This window comes from Canis aureus, chromosome 33 (assembly GCF_053574225.1).
Source record: "Canis aureus isolate CA01 chromosome 33, VMU_Caureus_v.1.0, whole genome shotgun sequence".
NCBI lineage: Eukaryota > Metazoa > Chordata > Mammalia > Carnivora > Canidae > Canis > Canis aureus.
In genome coordinates, this window is record NC_135643.1 from 17709839 (window position 1) to 17736913 (window position 27075).

The following is a 27075-nucleotide window of genomic DNA, read 5'->3' on the forward strand; positions in this document are numbered from 1 at the left end:
AACAGGCTGTGTCAATGAATTATATTTGAGATTTCCTTCTTCAGGTCGTATTATTCATGTAGTGCCTTTACTATATCACATCAGACATGCCTTTTTGGGTAATAATTAGGTCACTGATAATACAAAAGCATGAGTTCCTACAAATCAGCACTAAACTTACTGGGATTTGCTTGTGAATAAGAGTAGTAATGATGGACAGAGGAGAACATGAAAACTGAGTGGTAGCCCATTATTTATGATCCACTGTACTTCCTATATTCTCCATTATAATCACATTTTTAAAAAAATGAGAACAAAATCAAATAATATGTTATTTCTTTATAATATTTGATTCAGGATAATTTTTTTGGCTTTTTAGGTTTTTATCTTAATCTTAGTTAATACACAATGTTACGTTAATTTCAGGTATACAAATAGTGATTTGGAGAGTTATATTTTTATTTTAATGATTCAGGATAATTTTTTATGAGATTATATTTGCTATTTGCTATTAATATATACTTCATATATTACAGTCTATTCTCCTCTGATTTTAAGCGATTCTAAAATGTTCTGTTTCTACACATTACATCTAACAATTATTTTATTCTCTGCCTTTTATTAGAAACATATAGGAATTTGGATACATACTAAAATAAATTTATATAAACCTAGAGATATTTTTAAATAGTGGATCTTTTTCTGTTAACAGTATAACAGAATTCTGACTAACATTTGTTCATTTTTGTTTGTTTATGTTTATTTTGAAGCATGACGTTTGTGTAATATCTTCATGTGAATTCATTGTTTTGAATTTCATTATTTCATTTTTTGTTTTCTTCTTTTTTCTCTTCCTTTTCTCTTCTCCCCCTCTTTTTTTTTTTTTTTTTGCCTCATATTTGTCCATTTTCCATTATCCTGGGAACATCAATGTCTTCTCTATTACATATTTTTTGTGTGTATTATTCCTCCTTCAGTAACCCTGGCACCGTGTAAGTACCTAATCAGTGCTTCCTTTTGTAATTTTCATCATTGTCTCTCTGTAACTTTCCATCTTGCTTTCAATTTAATACCACCAGCAAACCTGGTTAGTGTCTTCTTCATGCAAGAATTTTCAAATATGTTAAGGAACCTAGGAAACATGTTTTTCATGGTAGGGAACGTCATATAAATCAGTGGGTGTATTTTCCACTTCTGCAGTAGAAAAAAAATTAGTAAGCCGAACCTTCAAGAAGATAGATGAGTATTGTAGACAGGGTATACTTGAGTTAGAGACATAGTTTGGGCCTCTCTTGGTTAGTATTCTTTTTTTTAATTTGAATAAAGTTGCTAATTGTGAATACCTATATTTTGAAATAAAGTATTTGCTTTTGATAGTTAAATTTATGTTCTAGCTCAAATATATTTTTTAAATGAAAACCATTGATATTACTCTCTTTTTAAATCATAGTCATCAGAGTTTAGAGTGTCAGAGCCAAAAAGCTAAGGTAAAAGTTTAGAAATTTCATATCACTTACCACAAAGCCTTTAAGCTGTGATGACTATCACAGAGTCTAAGGTGTACTGTGCTTTTTTGCAAGAATGTCATGGCTAAAAAGCATTCTTAAGTGGTGTCATTTTATTATTCCTAGTATACTTATTCTTAGCTTGCCACCACTGTTTTGTATTTTTACAGACCACACCTTTTATAGAAAATACAATAGTCTTATAGTTGAAATTGGCACCATTTAATTGTAAGCCAGATTCACTAATTATAGAGAAATTTAAACTTAAAGTTTGGTAGTTAAATATGAAGTTTTTCAAGTAATTGCATAAGATAAAGAGTTGTCTGTGTAGGAAATTATGTCTTCCAAGTGTAATGTGTTTATGAAGTAGTCTACGTATTCTAATATTTAAAATTCTCTTAAAAAGGGTTAAGTTTTTAGTAAAAGTAATTAGTAAAGTAATTAATAGTAAAATATTAGATATTTTACTTCTGTAATATTAAATTTTTACCATAAACTATAAATATCTTATGTATAAATATTATTTATTCTGTTCCTTATTTATTTTTAAGGATTTATTTTTTTGAGAAAAAAGAGTGCTCATGCACATGCATGGGGACAGGACAGAGGGAGAGAATCTCAAGCTGATTCCCTGCTGAGGATGGAGCCCCAGTGTGACTCAGTCTCACAACCCATAAGATTGTGACCTGAGCCTGAATCAAAACCAAGAGTCAGACACTTAACCATTGAGCCACTGAGATGCCCCTTATTCTGTTCTTTATATATGCGGATGACCCATAGTCTTAGAAAATGCATTACAAATAATGTTTTTAGTGATCATTAAAAAAACACATTATGTGATCATTACTATGCATTAGATACTTTGGGGAAAACACTTAACGTATGTTATAAATCTTATTTATTCCTCAAAACAATTCTTTAAAGTAGATGCAATCCTCTTTTCTCAGATGGGTAAAATTGAGATTTGGAGTAGTTAAATGACTTGCATGAAACACACACTAAGTAAAGGATGTCATGCTTGAAACTACTACATGTCTGTTTTTTAAAGCCAGGGTTAATATTAATCCTATCATGTTCTTCACTGGGCAAAAACTCTTCTAGTATACTGAGACAGTTTTGGTAGTGTAGCTTATTAAAATGACAACAGTCCAGTGGCATTCTGATAGTGCTGTGATTTTCTAGCAATGAGTTACACCCAGGAGATGTTGCCACCCACATCTGATACTCTGAGCACTTTCTCTGCTTGGATCTTATGGCAATAGTACGCTGGTCCAGAGTTAGGCTCCTTTTTCTCTCCCGGAATTAGACTCATAGCTTCCAAAAGTTTGCATTTGTCTTGTTTTGGGGAGAGGTGGGAGAGAACTGAGTATTTGTTATGGTCAGTAGATCTTAGGCTGAAGTGTTAATATACATTATAAATTCCTTAATATTTCTGTTAACAGAAAAATGAACTCTTAGCAAACTCAGAGTTCAAATCCTTTTCACATAAATTATTTCATTTAATGCTTAGAACAATGCCACTTTGTGTGTGGTACTCTCATTTTATAAATGAAAAAACAGGCTCAGTGAAGTTGACTTGTCCAAAATCACGGATCTGTGAAATCATTGAGCCAGGATTTATATCTTGGTGTTTTGATAAACATTTTATTGGTTTCTCATATACCACAGTTCTTATTTCCTACACAGTTGACCCTGTGACCCTAACTTTATTTAGGATGAGGGGTATCTATACACATGAATGAGAAAACCATAGAAAGTAACAGTTCTGACCTTTTTCAAAATTGCATTTGAAATTGCTGACTTAGCCTGTACTAAACCATCCTTAGTTCCTGAGTGTAGTGAAGATAGGTTTTTTCTAATTTTGTGAAAGACGATACATTTTGACAACATACCGATATTTAATAGTGGTTGTGAATATAGTCCATACCTGTATTTTGTTAGGCATAAGATAGAAGAACAATACAAGTAATTTCAAAAAATTTTTAAACCCCTGTGAGTTTTTCAATTCTCATTATTTTCCGTCTTACTCTTTTCCTTTTCTTTATGGTGGAATCTCTCTTCTGCTGCCTTCTTCTGTCAATTAAAAGGAAAACCCCACCCAAACGGTAAACTTTCTCTTGAATAGATACTTATATGTACTATTATTTTATGTAAGCATATAAATACTTTTTTTTTTTTTACTAGTTTAAGAGAAAGCAAGTCTACTCTATTACAGAAGGATGCCTTTTTAAGAAAATTGAGACTAAGTTCACTTTTTGGACAAGCAAAAGATATAAAAAAGAACATTGATATTAAAGTGTATATAAGTAATTTGGCAGAGGATATTTTATCCTTAATATAATATAAAATTTTTTAATTCTTTCCTTCCTTTTAATCCTAGCCCACCGAGAAAACACATTGTGGAGCGCAATACAGAGTTTTATCACATACCAACTCATAGTGATGCCAGCAAGAAGAGACTGATGGAGGACACTGAAGATTGGCGTCCAAGGACTGGAACGACTCAGTCTCGCTCTTTCCGGATCCTTGCCCAGATCACTGGGACTGAACATCGTAAGTGAATACCTAAGGATTTTAAGAATGTTCTTTGCCATAGAGAATAGCAATTAGACAGATGGGCAGTTATTGGAAAACAGTAATTTTCCTGAGTCAGTTTGCTCTTAAATTATGCCATGCATAATGTGGGTAATGTAAATAAGAAGCTAGCCCAGGAGAGTTGTATTGAAAAGTGTAGCAGTAGAAGCAGCAGCAGCAGTAGTACTTATTATAGTATGTAGCCAGTGACTGCAAGATATGGAATGTTTTTTAGTGGCTCTGTGCAGCTTGACCATATGGTATTAATTGGTACAGGTAATTACCTAAGTGATTTTTCAAGTTAAAAAAGTAAACTAATATTGGATATTGCTTATTATATTTCAGTGAAAGAATCGGACACTGAAAATACTAAGAAGGCAAAGTAAGTTGTCCATTTTTTTGGTACATTGAATGCTTTCCTTTCATGAATGGTCTCGGTTTGTTTTTTCACATTTTCAAGTGTAATGGTATGGCTTTTTGTTTTTGTAACTAGAAGCTAAGCATTTAACTTTGGTATCTTTTGTAGGACTTAACTGTGGGACTTAAAATCGTACAGATTTTTATATTAATAGATATTATCTACATTTCACATAAGGTTAATTTTCTTTTGTAATTGAAATAAGTGGGCAGAAGAGTATATATGGGGATGCTTTTGCTAACACTACAGATCTCTGTGAATGAGTTTGTGTTGTCTTGTAGTAATTTTATTTTGGGCACAGAAATGGATGTTCCAGGAGGGCTCTATGGATTAATTTCTGTATTTTTAAAAATGTTCCACCCGTGAAATCTTTGCTATTAAGTACAATAGCTCAGTGAAATTAAGCTGTTATAAAGCATGCTTTCTGCATGATGTACTAAGTGTAGAAACTTTCTCTTTCTTATGACTCTTCTATCACTTCTCTCTTCTTTTCTTTTCTTTTCTTTTTTTTTATTTCCACAGGGAAAAGATACCCCTTCACGTCTTTAGTCCCAAATACACAAAATTACGTGACTGGCACCATGAAGTTTCAGCACGTGCTCTTAACGTACAGTGATTTATGAGTCTTGCCCCCCAAGCAACCAGCATATACCTTTTCATTCACCTTTTCTTTTTTCCAACCTCATAGCAAAATCTGTATTAAATTTGCCTTACAAAAAAATAGAACCTTTTCTATACTTTTCTAACCATTTTCTGCTGTCATGAAAAAGAGGAAGATGAAATTGTTTTGTGCTAGTCAGTAGCTCACAAATATTAAATAAGAGAGCAAATTAAGAGACTCCAGTCTATTCAGTGGTTTTATATCTGTATCCTTTGTTATTAGGGTACTGATGTTGGAAAAGGAATTCTTTTTGTAAGTTGAATTTGGTTGGTTATGTGAAGCAGAGGTAGATGAGCAAATAATACCCTTGTCTAATTTGGAAAATATATCCTTTATGTTATTACATTTTGCAAGATTACTTTTAAATTCATTATTACATAATGTTCAAAGTGGGTTGTAAATTACCTTAAATAAACAAATATGAGGAGGCAAGATAAAACAGAGAAGACTTTATTAGAATAGAGTTTTTTGTAGATTTGGGTATTTTTTAAAGCAGGAACCATTTCAAGATGGCTATGAAGAGAAGGAGGCCCAGATTTGGCTTCTAAAAAGGAAAGAAGACAACTCTTCCCCTATTTGCGGTGGGGAAATTGAGTGTTCTTTTATTTGGTTAGCTTCAAAAATCCTATTTTCTATTGAAGGAAATCCTTCAAAACTGGTGGATGCTTTTAGGGTATAAACAACTTCAAGGCATTAACTAGTAAGAAATGGAAAAGATAATTTTGCTTTGTTTTTAAATGAACATAAAATAAATTATAAATGATTCTTTATGTGACATCAGAAATATACTGATATAAACTATTGTGTGTGGCTGCTGTTCCTAGGAAACTATATTTTGGGCAATATATGCAAGCTAATAATTTGACCAGATATGCTTTCTGTTTGTAATATAATGTATTATATATTAGTTCTAAATTCAATAAGTGCATTTTGAAGTTTGGAAAGTACTGTAATAAAGTTGCCTTTAACTTAGCTTTGTAATTGTTTTCTGTTTCTCTGAAGCTAGTAACAGTGTCATCCAAGACTTGTTACACTATCACTTGTGTAAAATAAATAATTCTCTTGACATTTCATTTGGAAAACATTTTTAATTTTGCAAGGCTACTAAAATGAGTGTAGAGTATGACAAAGCCTGTATATTTTTTTCCTGAATTATGTTATTTAACATAATATCTTATGTGAGTAACGTAAAAGATCAGACAGACTGTGGCACAACGTAGCGTTAGTCTTTGTGGAAAATGATTACTGAGGGATTTTGCCTATATTTGAGGCATTTTTTTTTTTTATTTGAGGCATTTTAAAAAAGATTTTATCTTATTTTAATTTTTTTATAAGTAAGCTCTACACCGAGTGTGAAGTTCAAACTCACAACCCTGAGATCAAGAGTCACATGTTCTACTGACTGAGCCACCCAGGAGCCCCAGTTTGAGGCATTTTTATTTTTCCAGGTTTTTTACACTTTGATGTCACTATAGACTAGGACAACTGCCTGATAATTTGGAGAAACATTAATTTCAGTTAGTGATTGATTACTATTTAAAACTTTTTACACAAAATGTATTTAAAAATAATTCTAGGATTTATCTATGCTCATTTCCACTATACTTCATAATACAGTAAAATCTTTCTTTTACTGTATCAGATACTGCTTGTGGTTTTATGATCTTGACATCAATCCATTATTAACTGGCCTCTGTAAGAAAATACACTTTCTTAGACCAGGCTTTCCCATACCTGATAAATCTCATTTATCTCAAAAGATGATATTTGAAAGTACATGGAATCAAATTCTCATGAAAATAAATGGTAGGTTAGAGTAAACAAGATATTTCCCACCAACCACCAAATTTCTAGAGTAACTACGGAGTGGAGAGAGAGAGCTACTAAAATGAGAATTTTAGGTAAATAAAAGAATTTCTCCCTAATAAAGACCAGTGAACATGTATAGAACTTTATAACTTAAAATAAGTACAGTTAAAAATAAGAATATAATACCTCCCTGATTAAAAATAAAGTATTTAATGTCTCATTGAAAGTGTACACTGAGATAAGTAGAATGATCCATATTTGAGTATGAGTATAAATGTTCAGCCTGAATCACAAAAGACATTCCATTTGACCCTATCAGAGGTTGAATTCTTACGTTCAATTAATCTTCTGGGACATCTTATATTCCTAGCTTAAAAGCTAGCCAAATATTGTAAAAGCTCCTTGCAAAAATATTATTATAAGTCTAGTGACCTAATTTATAGCTTATTTTTGTTTGTCTCTCTTATACAGACTTCTTTATTATAGGCTTGTTTTTAATGCAGAATTGAAAGTTAAGAATTTTCAACATTTTTACAAGGTTTTACCAGTTAGAAGATGGAAAGTCTCTCACAAAGTGAATATTTTTGTTACTTTGAAAAATATATTATTTGTGGAAACAGAAACACACTCATTTTGTCCATCCTTATACCCTTTAGGAAGAGAAGACTCATATAAAAATATGGTAGAGAGCCTATTTAATAAAAATTGTGATATTAAAAAAAATTGTGATATTAAGATAGAGAGTAACTGTCCCTTCTTTTATTCTGATTTATTCAGAGTTGTGGGTGAATTGATTTCCCCAGATGAAAAATTTAATAATTTTTGCATTTCTGATGTGTATTTAAAATCATCTAAATCACAAATACTCATGTATTGCCTGAGTTATTCTTTCACATGAAATAATTACTTAAATACCAGGTACAAATATGTACTAGGGGTTAAACAATGAGTAACAGATAAATATATAAACAAGGTGATTTGAGATAATTGTGTTACTAAGATAATAAATTAGTATAAAGGACATTTGGCTTAGACATGGAGGGATTACTTAAGTTGTGTGGACCTCTGAGGAGATGACCTTAATGCCATCACCTGAGAGAGGAAAGAGTCAGCCATGAGATGACTTGGGGTTACTGCTCAAGGCAGAAGAAACAAGTGTGGAAACCCTGAAGTAAAAAGGAGTGTGGCAAGTATACAGACCAGAAAGGGTAGTGTAGCCAAAGTATGGTATGTGACAGGAAACATGCTGTAAAAATGTAATACATATACCCATAACTCATATTCCCCATATTATCCATAGCATTTTGAATGGGAAGTTGTCTTATATTTAACCACTTTCAAGAAAAATTTAACAATGAAGAACCAAAGAGGTTTATCAAAGTTTTATCAAAGCTAAATAAAGTACATTCACCTACTTAGTGTTGCTCTTGGCATAGTTACCAGTTCAATGCTTTTCCCACTAGACCCATTGAAGACTTAGGAAAAGGAAGCATTATTAGGGAGTATACGTTGGTATGTTGGTATGTTGGTAATGCATTTGTAGGGATCAGAATGCCCTGTAAAACACACATAAAGACATTTAAAAATAACACTTAAAATGTATAGAAACTAGACATATGATGCCTTATTCATAATTTAGTGAAGGCTTTGACAATTCAGTTCTGTCTATAAAAACATCAAGAATTCTTTGAACTCATTCCTTTTTGTTTATCCTATTGAAGAAAATTACTTAAAGCAAGTAAATATTTCCTTGCTCGTTCTCTCCAAAATAGACATCATTACTACAGAATAAGTAAGCAAGGAATGATAAATTTTTTTAAAAGATTTTATTTATTCACAGGATACACAGAGGGGCAGAGACATAGGCAGAGGGAGAAGCAGGTTTCCTGTGGGGAGCCTGATGTGGAACTCAGTCCCAGGATCCCAGGATCACAACACAACCTGAACCAAAGGCAGAGATGCTCAACCACTGAGCCACCCAGTTGCCCCAGCAAGGAATGATAAATTCTGAGTTTGAGACTCAGATTTGTAACTCTAAAGTTTCTGCCCCTGACTTTCCCACTTTTTAAAGATAGGAATTTAGACTTAGTGGTGGACACTGTGAAGCCCCTCCAAATACCACCTCAGTAGAGTACTGATGCCTGTTGCTATGTTTGTGTATGTGTATGTGTGCGTGAGTGTGTGCATGCGCGCGCATGTAGGGGGCACATAGCCTTCACAGGTCAGTCCCTCCACATGTCACCTCAACAGCAGATGCCCTTTACTCCAAAGCCACAGCTTTGTGGAGGCTGTGCATATGCAGTGAGCTGACTGGAGGGGTATGGGGTTGAAATGAAAAGCCTAGTCATTTCAGCCTAGGTAGGGACAACCTGGGAGGGTCATTCTAGCTTTTGTTGATCTGGCTTGAACCTCAGTTGCATGAATTCTTCTTGTTTCTTCATCTTCCCTTCATTCTCTCGGTCTTTGTCACCTCTGATCCCGTCTTCTTGAATTTTCAACCCAGATTCTAAACAGCGTTTAGGGAAACCATTAAAATGAAAGATGAGGTTAGGGCAACCTACAAGGTGTATGGAGGTCAAAAAGAAGATACATGACTTATTTTTGCCTTAAGTAAAGGATGTTTATTTGGTGATTACATCAGAAGCATTCTAGGAGTAATGAGTTGGTAAAGCAATTTAGAAATCAAATACAGTCAAGATTATATGAATGAATCAGTGAAAAGCTTCAAAGTGGAAAATTAGGATGAACTCTGAGTAGATGTAATAAACTCTTGTAAATCACAAGCACTACTTAATATTATTATGATTTTGTATGTTAACACTTTTCCATATGCAGCATTTTAGAATAAAATATATTAGCCATTTAACCAGTCACTTAATACATTTTGTTTGAACACATCTACTGTTTTCTTCACATCCATAAAAGTTTACTTTCTATTTCCTCCTGGGGGGAGATGTTGCTGCTGAGTAGCTTTTGGAAACATGTAGGCCAGGAGGATACCTGTATGTCTTGTAATGCTCTGAATCACTTCACAGAATGAAGTATGATCCTGCTCCAAATGCCCATGGTGTTCTAGTGAGAATGACTGGGCTGAAGGCAAATCCTCCCTCTTCCACGATTTTCTTATTCCTTTCTACAATTCCAACCATGTAGACTCACCCACAGTGTGCCACCTCCATCTTCCACAGTGGCAATAATCTTACGTCTGAAGTAATATACTATATAATTTCTACTACTTCTTACCTAATTTGTATCATAGATATTTGTCTATATGTCATAAATTTTCAACTAGAGTATGGGCTCTTTGAAGACAAGAGTCTTAATATAATATAAATTAGAAGGAAAAGGCATTCTAACAGGCATAGTATTTCTTTCTGGATGCAGCTGTAACTGTAAATAAAGATCTATACATTCAATATATAAATGGGCATTTAATATAAATATATATATAAATACAATAAATACTTAAGTATACAGTATAAAAACATACGAATGGGCGCCTGTGTGGCTCAGTTGGTTAAGCATCTGCCTTTGGCTCAGGTCATGATCTCAGGGTCCCACATTGGGCTCTCTGCTCAGCGGGAGTCTGTTTCTCCCTCGCTCTCTCTGTGCTCATTCTCCCCCTCCCTCTCTCACTCTTGCTGTCTCTCAAATAAATAAATAAATAAGTCTTTAAGAAAAAGTAACATACAAGTGTAATTTGAAAGTAGATGTTAGGACTCTAAGATTCATCACTGGTGAACTGATTCTTCAGTTAGAAATACACTGTATTAGTCAGCTCAGGCTTCCACCTACATACCAAAACTAGGTAACTAGATAAATGACAAATTTATTTTCTAATAGTTCTAGAAGTTAGAAGTTCCAGACTAACGTGCTGTCAGGATAGCTTTCTGATAGGTCTTTTCTATCTGGCTTGCAGATGACCACCTTCTTAATGTGTCCTCACATGGCCTTTCCCCTATGGACACACAGAGAGAGCTCTGGTATCTCCCCTTTTTATAAGAATATCAGTCTTCTTAGATTAGGGTCTCTCTGTTATGACCTCATTTAACTTGAATTAACTTCTTATAAGCCTGTATCAAAATACTGTCACACTGGAGGGTTAGGTCTTCAACATATGAATTTTGAGGGGAAGCCATTCAGTCCATAATATATACCAGCGGCCTTTCTGTACTAATATCAGTTTGACAGAGTAGTATCTAAAAGTTATTCTTAAGGAGAGTCACTGACTTGGACTCAGTTAGAAGGATTGTTCATATTCTCTGTTGTGGTACCTCTTTTTCTCTTTTGGATAACAGGTGTTTGTCTCCATGGCCTATATCCCTAACTAGAGTATAAGTTCTTTGAACACAAGAATTTTGGTATCCTCATATTTGGCACTAGTTAGCACTAACTAATGGTTTCTAATTGCTTATCAATGAATATTTCTCCAGTTTCTTAATTGTTGAATTTTAGGGAAATTGTTAACAGCATAGTAAACAACTTTTAATTGAATATAAATTCAATAGAAGTCAAATTTTTATAAAAAGACATTAATATTTGTACAGTAGATAAAGTGGAACCATATCTAAATTGCTTTAAAGGAGAATTGTTGTGCTTTGGCAACCTAATTGGCAAAAGTGGTGATGCTTTCTTCCTGGTATTATCTGCTTGTTAAATGGCTGTGGAAGACACTTCTTCAAATTAAATGAAAAATTTGTTTCTTAATCCATCTTCCTTTGTGTTTTTGATCTGTTTCAACATGAATAGCTCAGTGACTCCTGTGATAATACAATACCTGACTAATTTTAGAAATGGGTATATGAAATGCTTAGATCTTTGATTAGAAAAACCAGTAGAAGGATGCCTGGGTCCCTTAGTGATTGAGTGTCTGCCTTAGGCTCAGGGAGTGATCCTGGGGTCCTGGGACCCAGTACTGCATCAGGTTCCCCACAGGGAGCCTGCTTCTCCCCCTGCCTATGTCTTTGCCTCTCCCTGTGTGTCTCTCACAAATGAATAAATAAAATCTTAAAAAAAAAAGAAAAACCAATGGAAATAATTTTATCATTCCTAAGGAAATGAAGAAGTTTGAAGAGTCTAGTCTACAACATTTGACTGAAAAGAAGCAATAGCTACATTATTAACACATATTAATAATGAAAAAGCTCATAATAGTATGTGATTTACCAGAGTAGAGAATTATGGGAGGCTATAGGAAATTTCATTGAAAGATAACTTTAAAAAAAAAAAAAACCTATATACCTAAAATACATCATTGTGTCAGGCACCATACAATTTATCTTAAGTTAAAAGGTGATTTCTTGATCTCACCATTTCATTTTCTACTACATAGTAAAATATTTATTTAAATTTTTAAATAAAAATTAAAATTTTAAAATTTTCACGCTTATATAGGTCCATATGAATAAGTAAAAAGCATTTTAGTTAGCAAAAAAATATATAAAATTATCATGATCAAAACACAGTTTTATCAATCTTCTTTCTCTCTTGTTCAAGTAATGATAGGTTCTTATTTTTCATATATTACGGTTAAGAATAATGTATGATATGGATTTCTAATTTTCAAAGACTTAAAATGCTCCTGAAGGGAGGAGTAACTGCCTCTCCCTTTGGTAGGAAAATAGTTCAAACTCTAGTCACCTGTTACATTACACAAAACTATAAGAGTAGTAGGGGGAAAAAGTTCTCTATGTGTAAGCTGTCTCATGGCACTAAGCAATGTCCACATACTTTCTAGCTGAAGGTTGTCAAAACAGATTTTAAGATACTTCTTGAATAGAAACCTATCAACTTTGTGCATTCATTGAAAATTTAGAAAGCAGAAATTTCATAAATATTTCTAAACATACTCTTGTTATAGCAAGTTTTTAAAATATTTTAGTTTATTCACAGATGTTCCTGTAACCCACATAAAATAGTTTAATGAAGAAACAGTTTGCTGACCTGAGCCATGTCTTCTTTCAATTGCTATTTTTCAAATATGCTAGACTCTTGTTTATCCTTTTATAGACATGTGCCATTTTAATAAATTACCTAAAACTATTATTCTTCATAAGCTGTGCAAAGAAATCAGGAATCATTCCTCAGTCTCATATTCCCACATATTTTTATGAAGTGTAAAAAGAAGGGAATTTGCTCAGAAATACACGACAGAAAGGCTTTCACAACAGAGTCTAATTTTAAAAAATAAAAATAACATCCAGATAGAATCTTAGCTGACACCATCATTACTGCAAAGTATGTGCATCAACCTAGAAAAAAGTCCGTAAGTCAAAAAAAATGGGTATGTAACCAAGCACTGGTTTTTGTCTATTGAAAATACGCAACATTTGTAATTTATTTTCATTTTCTGCTGGCGGAGTATAGTGTCCTATGCAAATACTGGTTTGGTGACCACTGTATAATGTAAAGATCGCCATCTATTGATCATAAGTAATTACTACATTTCAGTTCCTTGTGAGAATAGTACTTTAAAATCATTGAAGCAAAAAACATAATTCCTATCTACTCTCTGTATTTTCACACAGATTGTTCATTACTGTGGTTAACTATGGAAATACTTGTTTACTTTGCCCAAATTAATCTGGGAAAACTGCGTATAAGTATTTTTTAAAAATAAAAATCAGTTTTTGTAATATGCAAAAATTGACTTTCATAGTCCATATGCTCATTGTCAAAAGGTATAAACAAGCAAACAAAAGTTACCGGAACCCAGAGATAAATACTGAAGAAGTTTTGGATGGTTTACATTCTGGAGGAAATTAAAGTCCCAGATAGAAAGGGATCCTAGATGAGCTCTCAGTAGTCTTATTTTCCTCAGTGATTTGTAACCCAAGTATTTAGAGAACTTACAGATGAGATTTGGTAAGTAACACTATATGCATTTAAAAAAAAAATCCTGGAGAATGACAAAGAAAATAGAAGACTTGGAATAGGTAAACCTAGTACTGTTTTTCAAAGAAGAAAAAAAACTTCTAAACTGTAAACTAGTTTGAACTTAAGGTTACCTGGAAAAGAATCTAGAAGGTATTTTTAAAGCCTTGCTTGGTGAGAAAAGAACAGAATTGCCAAGGGATCCCTGGGTGGCGCAGCGGTTTGGCGCCTGCCTTTGGCCCAGGGCGCGGTCCTGGAGACCCGGGATCGAATCCCACGTCGGGCTCCCGGTGCATGGAGCCTGCTTCTCCCTCTGCCTGTGTCTCTGCCTCTCTCTCTCTCTCACTGTGTGCCTATCATAAATAAATAAAAATTTAAAAAAAAAAAAAAAAAAAAGAACAGAATTGCCAAGACCTAGGAGTAAGTTCTCAAGAAACAAATCACACCCAGCTTAACACATTTTTGGTAAATTGGGGGAAATGTTAATTTTAAGAAGTCATCAAAGAAAGACTCTTAATATCCCATTGAATTTAATAATGAAATGAGGTTATGATTATCAAATTTTTAGATTAATAATAAGTTGAATTTAACCAAAGGATATTGTTTTAAAGGATCAATTAGTGACTTGGATGAGGACTTCTATAGTTTGCTTCCTAAATTTGTGGCTTTCCTGAAGTGGGGCGGTATGGTATATATGTTCCATAAGCAGAACATCCTTCAAACATATATTAGGAGTCTAGAAAAATGGACCAAATGTAGTAGGGAAAATAAAAAAAAAATAATATGGTTATGTGTAGTTTGGGTCAAATAATTTTAGTCTTCTGGAACATATTTGGTGGTAGTGGTGTGGATAAAGTTAGCAAAAATAAATATAAAAAAATTAGAGATTTTAGAAAAAAGTAAGACAATATAAGTTAGCCATGTCATATGACTCTTGAAATTATAAGGCAAGCAATAGTTTGATTCTAAACTTGTAAAATCTCACCTAGCATATTATAATTAATCCTTGACATTAATATCTGACAATTATGTAGGTAATCCCAAGAAAATCAACTCAAAAATCATAGAACAGTTACGCTGTCTGGGTCAGAGGCATTTATATGAGTAATTGATTTCAGCTGGTAACAGGGGATAGTAGTTCCTTAACCGAAATCAATAGCTATGTTTTCTTTTTCCCCATTCTCCCTTAGTCTCCAGGTTTTAGTGATCCCTGCTCATGTTTATTGTATATGCATATAATAAATAAACCCAGAAAGTGCTTATGAAGTACAATGTGCTACTTGTAGATGTTGTTGTAGATGTTGTTGATGCTTGCTTTATAACAGAGGCAAGGTTCTGTCATGGATTTACAGTCTAGTGGAGCAGACATTCAATAAAAAAGCAAATAATATAGTTTTATGCTATGAGGTTATTCTATAAAGAAATAATATAGGACAATATAAGTATAATGAGGGGAGAGGAGGAATGAAGTCATTAGACATCAGTTAGGGGAAAAGAAGATCTTTGAGCTGTAGCATGAATGACCTGAAGGAGTTAACTATGCAATAACGCAGAAGATAGGCTCTCTAGGCAGAGGGAATAGCAAGTGCAAAGGTCCTGAGATAGGATTCACCTTGCTATGTTTAACGAACTGAAAGAATCCACTATGACTGAAGCATAGTAAATGAAGAAGAGAGTAATAAAAGATTATGTGAAGTAGTTAGGAGCCAGATCATTTTTTGCCTTGTAAGTTGTGTTAAGAGATTTAGATTCTTATCCCAATTAATTAGAAAACCCAATACAGGATTTTAATCATGAGAGTAACATCTGATATATATATTTTAAAAGATCTCTCTGAATATTATGTAAAATTGATTGTGGGGAAGAAATAATGAACACAGGAGATTAGTTATGTGTATTCCCTTAGCTTAGGCAAGAGATAAGAAGTTAAGCCAAGGAGGTACTGATGCAGAGGGAAGTAATTGGATGGGTTTGTTTTAGAGGAACTGCTGACAGTAGTCTAGAAATATTGAGGGGTAGGGGTTGATGGATAAGGAAATTCTCTGCTAAGAATCCATGAATTTGGTAAGAGTTAATTCAGTTGGTAAGAGTCAGTCAAATTGGTAAAGGTCAGTTCAGCAAAAAGTTATTAGAACCAAGATGTAGAGGGTGAATGAGTTACAAAAAAAGGAGATGCTTAACATACAGATTTTAGAGGTACTGATGAACAAGTAAAAGTTATGAATTCTGGAGTGCATGGCTAAGATGTTCCAGGCCTGAAACTTTTTAGCCTTGGAGGAATTATCATTGAAGTGAAGAAGTCAAAGAATTTAGCAGTTAGATTATTCAGTGATTCAACATGCCAACACTGAAGTCATCAAGAACAACTGTTGGAATGTGGGTGAAGAAGAAGACAGTGACTTGGGGCCTGAAGTGCAAATAGTGGGTGAGGTAAAGGGAAGAAAAAGAGATAAGTGTATAATGGTATAACCTGAGGAATGAGCCTTGAGAGATTTGGGATTTTGAATGATCTAAGATGACTGATGTTAGAAGCAATATTGAGGAAGGCATTATCTCTGTACCAAGTGTATAAATGTACAAGGTATGAGAGAAAAGGAACTTCTTTTTGAAGGGACTGCACAGAAGATGCAGAACAATAGAAGATACAATAGACTAACAAGATTTATGCAGGCTGAGAAGGATGGGTAATTGATCAGATTAGGAGATATATAAAATACTAAAGAAACAAGAATCCAGGAGTGGATGACCCAAAGGGTTTGCACTTCTGATTGTGGCAGGTAAATGTATGGAGAGTATGATTAGTTTGATCCTCATGCTCTGTTAGAGGAAATTGGGCACTAGAATGTAAGCTCCACAGAGGCAGGAAATTAAAGTGGACAGTAGAATATGTGAGGATGCTTGGCATGAAGTGGAATCCAGATGTCATCATTGATTGAATGAGTAAATGCAGCAATTGAATGGGAGAACTCAGGATAATGTGTGATCCAGAAGATTTAGCTAGAGAGTGTGTGACCCTTCACTTTTGTTCCCTAATGTTGGTAGCATACTCAGTGGAGCATAAGATGCCTTGGTGGGATTCTCAAGACACCTTACTTCTCTAAGGACTCACAGTGTGTGGCTGTTGCATAGTAGGCATTCAGTCAGGTTCATGTGTATTTTCAAACAGGTAGCAGATTGATGCAGTGTTGCTTATTAAATATTACATCTTTTTTATTCTGAATCTACTAATACCTTTATCATTTATAATTTTTCATATGTTAGGAGTACATTAATGCTGCAAAATGGCAGGTTTCTGCCCCATAGAGGAAGCTGTTTCTAGCTATTTGAAATCAATAATGGGAACTATCAAGAAGTTGATGATGCAGAGTGAGAGGGGCTACGATTAGTGATTAGTACCTAACTGTTACTGAAGGATGTAGGGGATTTATCAGGGGATTGTTCCAAATTATTTTAAAATTGGTGTTACCTTTAAAATCTTTATATTATATTGGGTTTTTAGAATAGATATTTTATATGCTCAATCTTATCTTCAGATCGTATAGAAAAATTTCTCTAGAGGCTCATTTGGTTACACACGCATCTGCCTTCAGCTCAGGTCATGATCTCAGGGTCCTGGGATCAAGCCCCTCATTGGGCTCCCTGCTCAGCAGGGAATTTGCTTCTCCCTCTCCTTTTGCACCCACCCCTTCCCACCTGTGTGCGCTCATGCTCTTTCTCTCTTTCTTTCTCTCTTTCTCTGTCTCAAATAAATTTTTTAAAAAGAAAAATTTCTCTGAAAAGATCAAGGAGTACTGTAGAGTTAACCTAAGGAGTTCATATAATACTAAGGGGATTATTCAATAATAGTCCATTAGAGAAAGCAACAGTAGAGAAATATGTAAGAGTTAAGGCAGAATGTGAAAGGTATAAATAAAATAGACTATATATATATTGATAAAGAGCAGACTCTTCCCCTAACACAAGTAATAAGTTCCATTTGCATCAGAGATCTCTCTTATTCTTTCTCTCTTTTCCTTTAGTAAAGTGGAAACCACCAAGAAAAATAATGAGTCAGTCTTTTATCTTTGCTCTCACAAAAAGTAAATATAATTTTGGGTGGTATTTTCATGTTTGGTCATTTACTTAATAAGCTTCCCCATGTGTACAAAAGCAAGGATGCCCCTACTTGCTAAAATTTAAGTTCTCTATAAAGTGCCATCCATAATGTAGAATTATTAGCAGGCTTAAATAATCTTTTTAGGTTGCTGCAAGACAAAAGCTAATGAAATCAATTAATAAATTTAGCTTGTGACTAAGAGTGCCAGAAATTTCCAGCTGAAGTTTAGTTGATTTAATTTTCCAGAAGGGTAATCTCAGTTACAGGTGAATACACTCACCATTTTTATTGTCAAGAAGCCAGTGGAAGATACTCAGTTTTCCAAACTACTGGTCTCCTTGACTAAAATGAGTAGCTTTGCCCGTGAACCCTGAAAGCACAGAAGGCAGGCGTGATCCTCGTATATTCAATTTTCTGCTTAGCAGTATTATTCTGTGAATATTTGCTTTGTGGAAGAGAGAAAATTCAAAGGACAATTGTCATTTTACTCCTTTACCTGGTATAAAATACATATTTTAATATATTGAATTTCTCCTCTCATTGCCATGTGGGGATATAATAAGTCACTCTCCTTGGTTATTTTGTGATATTTATAAAGAAAGTGAGGAGGCAATGAAGTTTTTAGTTGGAAATTTGAAGGTTTTTTTTGCTGCAAAAGAAAGTTTCTGCATTCATTCGCAGTTACTTTAAAGATTAGCCTTTGTGACAAATTTACATAGTTTACATATAATCTCAATATGGATGAGCCAGATTAGCATTTTGAAATTGTGTTACTAATGGAGAACTTCCACATCCCGCAATCAGGAATAGCCAGTAAAATGGTGCTAAAAACGCACAAGTGTGTAGAATTAAGGCATAGAAGACGGGAGAAAAGGAGTGGTCAGTTAGGTCTTATACCAAGACTAAGTAAAATGAGGGATGTACTCAAAAAGACAAACAGTATGATTCCACCTATATGAGATATTAAGGAAGTAAAATTCATCGAATAGAAAGTAGGATGGGGTTGCCAGGGAGTGGGCAATGGGGAAAAAGAGGAGTTGCTTAATGGGTGCAGTTTAAGATTTGCAAGATAAGAAAGTTTCAGAGGTCTGTTTCACAGCAGTGAATATACCTAATACTACTAAACCGTACACTTAAAAGTGGTTAAGATGGCAAGTTTTATATGTGTTTTTTACCACAATAAAAAGAAAATGAGGACTGCAAATCATCACTTGAATTTAGCCGCAAAGAGATCACTAGTGACTTTAGCAGGAATATGGTTTCATCAAAGTTGAAAGATGAGGCCCTCTTGAGCTGGCTGGCTGAAGAGCGACAGGCAGGTAAGGAAACACAGTATTTCTAGAGTAAAACTATTATTCCCTTTGGCTGTTAGTGGGGATAGGAAAATAGAAAGGGAAGGCAGTTTTTGTTTTGTTTTATATTTTTGGTGTTTTTTTTTTTTTTTTTTAAGAGAAACTATACTATAGTATTTTTTAATGAGAACCCAGAGCACGCAACGGAGAAGGAGAAGTAGAAAACGCAAAGGAGATAGATCAGTTGAGGCCCCAGAGGAAAAGGGAGGAGAGGCAGCCCACAGCATAAGAATCTTGCTTTTTTTTTTTTTTTTTTTTTTTTTTGACAGTTGTCAGGCCTGAGGCATAGAAAAGAGAGTTCCATTCCCTGTTCCTATAGGATGGCAAATTGTTAGATGAGCAACCTCACACCTGCTTTGCCTGGACAGATTGCTAGCGTGGATCCCCGTTGGAAAGCGTAGAAAGACATAATTGCTGAGAAAGATAATACACAAATAGCTCTTTGTTCATTTTTTCCTGAGAAAAGCAGGCCAAAAGGCTGCAAGCTCAACTCTCCAGACATATCTGGGAAGGATAAAGTCTTCATACCTCTCTCTGGTAAGAAATAAACACTGACTTAAGTTAACAGAGAAAGCACAAAGTTTGGCTGCTGCAGAGGTGCTATTAATTAGAGCTTCTTACAATCCTAAAAGGAATAAATATTAGGGAATTACAGAATTAGATTAGATATTGATATCTGTTCTGTATTAAATGAAATAGTTTAAAATTTTCTTAAGTCTAGTATTTTTAGAGGTTGGCTAATAAGCAAAGGGATAGGTAATCAGTGTATGTAACACACGGGAAACATGCCAAATGCATTTGTTTGGAAACGTGGAAATCTGGCTTTAGGAGGTATTTTATGAGTTATATGAACTTTATTTCCAAGTGGCACTCATTTTTCTAATCAACATAGTGCATGGAGGTATTGGAAGACTGAACTCCAGCTTATTCCCTTTTCCTACCTGTCCTTATAATATGTTTAGTATGTAGACATTAATAATTCTGTATAACTAAATTTTCTTTTTTTCTAGAATATTGATAACTATGTTGTTAAAGACATTTTTAAAGGTATTTTTGGAGGTCTAGTAATTTCTTAGAGGTTGATGATGTGTCCCTTCTTGCTTAGGCAGTAATATAGAACCTGTTTAACCTGAATTGCTATAGTCTGTAGAAGGTACAAATATTTTCTAAGAAATATATGTATATTGTGAGTGACTTCTGTATTTGAAAACAATGTTTCATTCATGCATTTATCCAACAAATATTTATTATTCACTTTATGGTAAGCACTTTGTTACACCTCATTTGTACCAGTAAATGTCATGGTCCCTGACCTCCTGGAGCTTCTAATTTAGTTGAGGGAGTCCAGCTTTAAACAACTAACCACACAAACTATTTGATTACATTAATGACAAATAAGTTTTGTGAAGAAAAGGTGCAGAGACTTTGAAAGAATATGATATGTGCAGCCTAGGGTGATTTGGGGAATTGTGGGGAGGCCTCCCGTTTAAACTGAAGGCAGGGACACCTCAGGGTGGCTCAGTGGTTGAGTGTCTGCCTTTGGCTCAGGTTGTGATCCTGGGATCCTGGGATCGAGTCCCACATTGGGCTCTCTGTAGGAAGCCTGCTTCTCCCTCTGCCTATGTCTCTGCCTCAAGGGCAGAAGGACACTTAGAATTAGCCCAATGAAGGTGTTTGGTAGAGATGTAGGCATACAAAATGAGAGAAGCAGACTATGCAGAGGTCTTGAGATGGGAAGAAACTTGGCCTGTTCAGGAAGAGATGGAAAACCAGATGGACTGAGCAAGCCAGAGAGAAAGAAGAGTTCCATAAGAAAAAGCTGGAGAGTAGGGAACCCAGGACCACAGTTGTCCTTAAAGCAGTGCTGGAAGTCTCAACAACAAGATCAGATTTGTATTAAAGTTTACTCTGGTGGCTGTGTGGAGAGGTTTTTCTCAAGACAGGGGTCAGCAAACTTTTTTTGTAAGGATCTAGATAGTAAATATGTTAGGTTTTGTGAGCCATAAGACCTGTCACAACTACTCATCTCTATGTGTAGTCTGAAAATAGCCATAAGACTTGTGTAAATGAACAAACCTGGTTGTGTTCCAAAAAGCTTGATTTAAAAGTTATTAACACTTTATGGCTGAAATTTGAATTTCATATAATTTTCATGTGTCATGAAATATTATTCTTCTTTTCATTGTTAAGAAAACCATTTAAAACCGCTCTTAGTTCATAGGCCATACAAAACCAAATGGTGGGCTAAATTTGACCTGATGGTTAGGGTTTGCTGACCCCTGTTATAGGACTTACAGTTCTTATTCTTTTAACATTTTCTACTCTACCTCTTAAATGATATCTTAATTCTACCATGACAGTTTTCTTAAGTTGTCTGCCTTTTTTTTTTTTTTTTTTCAATACTCTGGTAAAGGTCTGATCGGTGCTAAATAAGAAATGGGAATATGACTTCTACTTTTCTATTTCTTTATCTTAGTGTTACATTGTCTATTCTGAAAATCAGTATAACATGACTGATATATTTTATTTTTATCTGCAGAGTTTTTTTTTTTTTTTTAATAGCGGGCAATTTTGTATTTCTCCTATTTACTTTTTCTTCCCAAAGTGTTATACTTGGTGCTTTCTTCTTTCAAAACTCACACTAAAGTTTTCAAATTTTTTTCACCTAGTGATAGTTCTAAAATTTAATTCTGGCATTCAGAAGAAAAAATAGTACAGACATCAGAGAAACAAAGTAAAAAGTAAAGCAACACAATTGCATGTAAACATTTGTTGTGGGACTGGATAAAATACTTTGTTTACATCAAGATAAACAACATCCATATTATTTCAGATCCGCAAACACAGCATTCTGACTTGAAAGGAGATTTTTAGTTGCTTTCTGGCAGATCACTATTCAGACAGCTGCCCCACAAGATGTTGGAAAGCATTATGTAGTGGAAATAACACAGGTAGACCAGGCTCAAATTCCATCTGACTCTTACTAGGTGTATGATATTGGACAGGTGAATTAATTTCTTAGAGCCTAACTTCCTGTAGCATGCAAAATACATAGTCCTTTGTATTGGACTATGCATGTGGAAATTTTCATCCACCTTTCTTCCCTCACATGAAGGTAGCCATGTTACAAAATTGGGGGAGGGGATAGCTTATATTTGGTGGTAGTGAGGGTATTGGTTTTGGTTTTAACCTTACTGTAATTATGAAGTAAAAAAACAACAAGAAAAAACCCCCAAAAAACTAGAGTATTTCCCAAAAGTAAACAGTGTACACCTAAAAGGGAGTATAGATGATAAATGTCTGTACTTTTCATTAATATTTCCTTTGCCTTGTTTATTTTGCCTCTGAAAACTTAGGTTTGACAGTTCTCTGGAAGACCTACCTAAGAGTGGACCTCACCCACCTGCAACTTCTCAGGTTTTACATTTTGGTAGCCAAGTAGCCACACTTTCTAAAGTAACTACGTGTTCTAGGTAGAGTTTTTTCCTTCTTGGTATGTCGAAATTGTAATGCCAGTGGTGAAATTAAATACTAAAACTGTTTGACTAAAAAGGAACAAATGATCATAGATTAAGAACTGACATCATTAATATGTAGACAAGAAACTTTGGCACTCAGCTGTGGAACACCGCTTTACACTGCTTTTATATATTTCTGTCTCTCTCTCTTTTTGTTCAGATTCAGAGTTCTAATATAACGTCAGGAAATCCATGCCTTCTCTTTATTCACTGTGATTTGGAAAATCATCTTTCTTGAGTTTGTTGTAAGTCTACTTTACTGAGTTGGAGCATTCACCCCAAAAAAAGGAGTGATAGAGATCATGCATTCCAAGTCCCTACATGTATTCTAAAAATATTCAGGTTACTTAAAAGATTTTGCAGGACTCCGCTGATGCTACATCCTTTTATGCTATTATTTGTGATACAATATAAGTTAATAAATTCACACAGTTTCCTTTTCTTTTTATAGGAGAAAGATAATTTAGCTGATTTATTTTTAGCTGACTTTTTTATAGTCTTAAGTTTCTATTTATTATTCACCATTATTTCCTCAAATAGTAGCCATTGCTTGAAAGGTGCAGAGTAATTGAGGAATTCAAAGTTGAATCCTTTGGTAACTTTATTCTTCCATATTGCATGACACTCATATTGCCCTGCTCTGCCACTGATAGCATCTTTCTTTTCTCTTTCCAGCCCTATTCTTTCTTTTCTAGCCATTCACAATGGTTACTAAAACATAGCCATACAGTTCAATTAAATTTTAGGCTTGCAAAAAAAACTATACTTATTTCTGTATGAGTTTTAAAAATGGCTTGCCACTGTTTCTTTAATATGCTTTCTAATGGTTTGTAAAATTATAGCCAAAGGAACTAGAAATAACAATTTATCAAATTCTTCTGAGAAGGAGAAAAGACTTATGTTCATACTCACAATTTCAGACATCCGAGTTCTCATTAACCTGGGTTGATTTTGGCACATAATTACTTTGTGTTGGAGGTGACCACCGTCACAAATTATGAAAAAAAAAATGGTCCTAGAATGGTAAGGATGTTTATTAATAACTTGTATGCATAAATGAGAAGAAACTATAGGTTTTATGCTGTACATTTTAGACTTTATTTTAACTTAATAAAAAAATTTCTCAAATTCAAGTTGGTAATTAACTTGAAAATCCTTACACTCCTAATGATGGAATGTTAATTCCTGTCCAGGTGTTTGACCTTTTCTAAAAGACCAAAGGAAAATATTTATTATTTTAAGTCATAAGAGTTCTGAAAATAGAATTTCATTTTTTGAGCATTTTTTGAGTCTTTATAGAGCTAACTGAAAATAGAAGTGTAGAATATCAGCAGAGAGGGTGTTTTAGTTACAGTCAGTTTAATTGCTGTTTATTTTAAAGGTGCTTTCCTTTCCCACATACATTTATTCTCAATATTTTAAAGTTATTTCTTGTTCTTTTTAATATGTATTGCTGCTTCTGCATAGGCAGTTGGTTGTACCTGCTTCTCCTGAAAGCACAAGTTTCATTAAAATGTCAGGCTCTGGATGTATATATCATCTCTAAGGTAAAGCTCTTTATGTAGATGGAGTCTTTTTAGAAAAATCGACATAACCTTCCTTTCTCTGATTACAGAAATTCAAACTTCATGTTTAGATTTATTTTCTACTTAGATGCAGACAAATCAATCTTCACATGTGTGTTACATGTTATTGATTTAACTTTAAATAGGATTAGAGACTGAAGTTAAATACATTCAAAAGCCATTATGTCTCAAAAATCAGTTTTATGGAGGATTATATATCAAATTTCAATCTCTGAGAGAAATCTTAGCAACAGTAAATAAACGACCTGAACTCTTATTATACTTCTGTATCATACCTTTATAATGTCTAAATATTAATATAAGATGGTTACTATCTTATCTGTATTATGCTGCCTCTTCTCACTTTGCTTTTTGTTCCTTTCCTCTTTTTTTCTTTCCCTTTGTATCAATTTAAGCAGCTCCACAAGAAATGTGGTGACAAGTTCTTTGGAAGGTTTTCGAAACTTTTCTACCTTCTGTTCTGCTAGATATAGTGCTGCAGTTCTTAGCAGTGCAGCTGCTACTGTGTCTGCTGTTCTTGCTGCGAAAACCAGGTAGAACTTTACGTACAATGTGTGTCTTGTGTGATTCCAACACTTTTCACTGCCTTACAAGTCCCCTCAAGGCAAGCATAACCATGTGAAAGAGTCACAGATCTATATGAGATCCTGATTGTGCTGTGGACATTTTACCTAAGTTGTTGACATATCCCACAATATTTATTACTGGTTTTTCTTTAAATCATCCTTTCATCTGTTTCCATTACTACCATTTATCCATGATACTTCTCGGTTACATGGATTATTGCATGTTGTGTACTTATTGAGTTTTGGGGTTTATCATTTTTAGTTTTTATATCTGAAACAGAATCAACTATCAATAGATATTTTAAGTTCCTATTGGTATTTTCTTCTCTCACAAACTGATTGTATTTGAGGGTAATCTAAAGTCTAACTATATCCCTACCCAAAAAAGAATAATAACTTTTTATTTTTGTGAGATTTTGTTTTTATATAATTTTTGGTAGTCTTTATAAAGCTTTATATACTTTCTAAAATATTGTCTTGACCAATTTTGGTGAAAATTTAGTCATTCTATATTAGTGAGTAAAATAATGAGTCATTATACATTAATGAGTAAATAATAGAATACTCAGATCTTCTTTTATTCTCTTTCTACTGCTTTGTTCTTCCTGCCTGTCTATAAAGTCTCTGTCTCATCTATCTCTGTCTCTTTCTGGAAATGTTTCAAATCATAGACTGTAAAAACAACTTTCTGCTATTGGTCATGTGATTTTTCGATTTAAAAATCTTTCTAAATGCTCACCAGGCTCTCCAGTCCTGATAAATATCACTTACTCCTGGATGCACTTTGCATCAGTCCTGTTTCCAAGCCTTTAGCTTTTTCGTACCTCCAGTCCTCGAGGAAGTCAACTGGCTCTATCCATGTTAAAAAAATAAGGTACTGTGGGAGCAGATACCATAGTGGTGTTTTGCTGTAAATGATACTGCTTTCTGTGACACCTCACCACCATATTAACAACCCAGATGAGAAAGTCCTAGAGTGGATTTGTGTTCAGTTTTAAATTAACTGTAAATTCCATGCAATGCTAATACTCAAGCATGTTATTTTATATGATCATTAATTCCCCCTTTTAACTCTTTGTGATATCTTTTATTAGCACACTTGATGTTTAATATGAAATTATGAGTAATTGTGCAAGTACTTAAATTATAGTATAACTGTTTCATTGCATGGATGGTAGCTATACTAGAAGAGTCAAATATTTAGTAAGATATACCATTATACCTTCTGAAAAATGAAAAAGAATAATAAAATAATTTGTTTTGATTGGCTACTACTATCTTATAGTTCTCAAATATGAGGGTTTTACCTGGGCAAACAACTTAATTTTCGCCATATGTGGGAAATTTTGAAACAAAATTAATTTTTCTCCTAAAGTTAACAAATATGCCAAAAATTATTAGGCATAATATAAAAATAAAAATATCCCAACTGTTCATGAAAGGTATAATCTTAATGAAATAACTGTTTAAAGTCATTTCTGGTGGTGCCTGGGTGACTCAGTGGTTGAACGTGTCTGCCTTCAGCTCACGACGTGATCCTGGGATCCTTGGATTGAGTCCCACATCGGGCTCCCTGCGTGGAGCCTGCTTCTCCTTCTACCTCTGTCTCTCTTTCTCTGTGTCTCTCATGAATAAATAAATGAAATCTTTAAAAAAAGATAAAAAAATAAAATTATTTCTGATGGAACATAAAATTAATGGCAGAGTGTATAACTATGACTATAATTAGTGAAAGCCTGATATGACATAGGCTATCTCTTGATCACGTGTTTATCTTCTATCCACTGTTATGGAACTTTTCAATATACTTAAGTTATAATTCTGAGTAATTTTTAAAGGAAATGTTTAAACAGAAAAAGAGATCAGTGTACATTTTTCTCTAAGGAAAAAACACTCAAAATCATTTTATAAAAAAATCATTTTATATTTGTGGAATTGTGAGTGTTAATTGAGCAGAAATCTTTCATCATCAGAGCGAAGTCTATACAGAGACAGGTTACTGACCACATTTGGAAAAAAAAAATCTCTTTGAGGACCTAATGCAATACTTACATCTTCTCTCCAGTATCTATTTCATTTTTTAAAAAACTTTAAATGGCCAGTGGTGTGTTTTGATGGATATCAAATGGAGATAGGAT

At 33.9% G+C, this 27075-nt stretch overlaps 1 protein-coding gene across 17 annotated transcripts in view; it reads left to right on the forward strand.

Annotated features, from left to right (window-relative positions):
• PDLIM5 (PDZ and LIM domain 5) overlaps positions 1–27075 on the forward strand; it is a 212107-nt gene that overhangs the window by 132293 nt on the left and 52739 nt on the right. For 6 of the 17 annotated variants that reach the window (XM_077882898.1, XM_077882908.1, XM_077882904.1 and 3 more), the window contains 7 exons: positions 957–971; positions 3572–3589; positions 3865–4037; positions 4404–4440; positions 22624–22740; positions 24767–24904; positions 25680–25811. In XM_077882898.1, coding sequence (XP_077739024.1) covers positions 957–971; positions 3572–3589; positions 3865–4037; positions 4404–4440; positions 22624–22740; positions 24767–24904; positions 25680–25811 — 630 coding nt within the window. Of the gene's footprint in view, positions 1–956; positions 972–3571; positions 3590–3864; positions 4038–4403; positions 4441–4998; positions 6110–22623; positions 22741–24766; positions 24905–25679; positions 25812–27075 lie in introns of those variants that run through there. The other 11 variants (XM_077882905.1, XM_077882910.1, XM_077882911.1 and 8 more) reach the window with 8 other exon arrangements.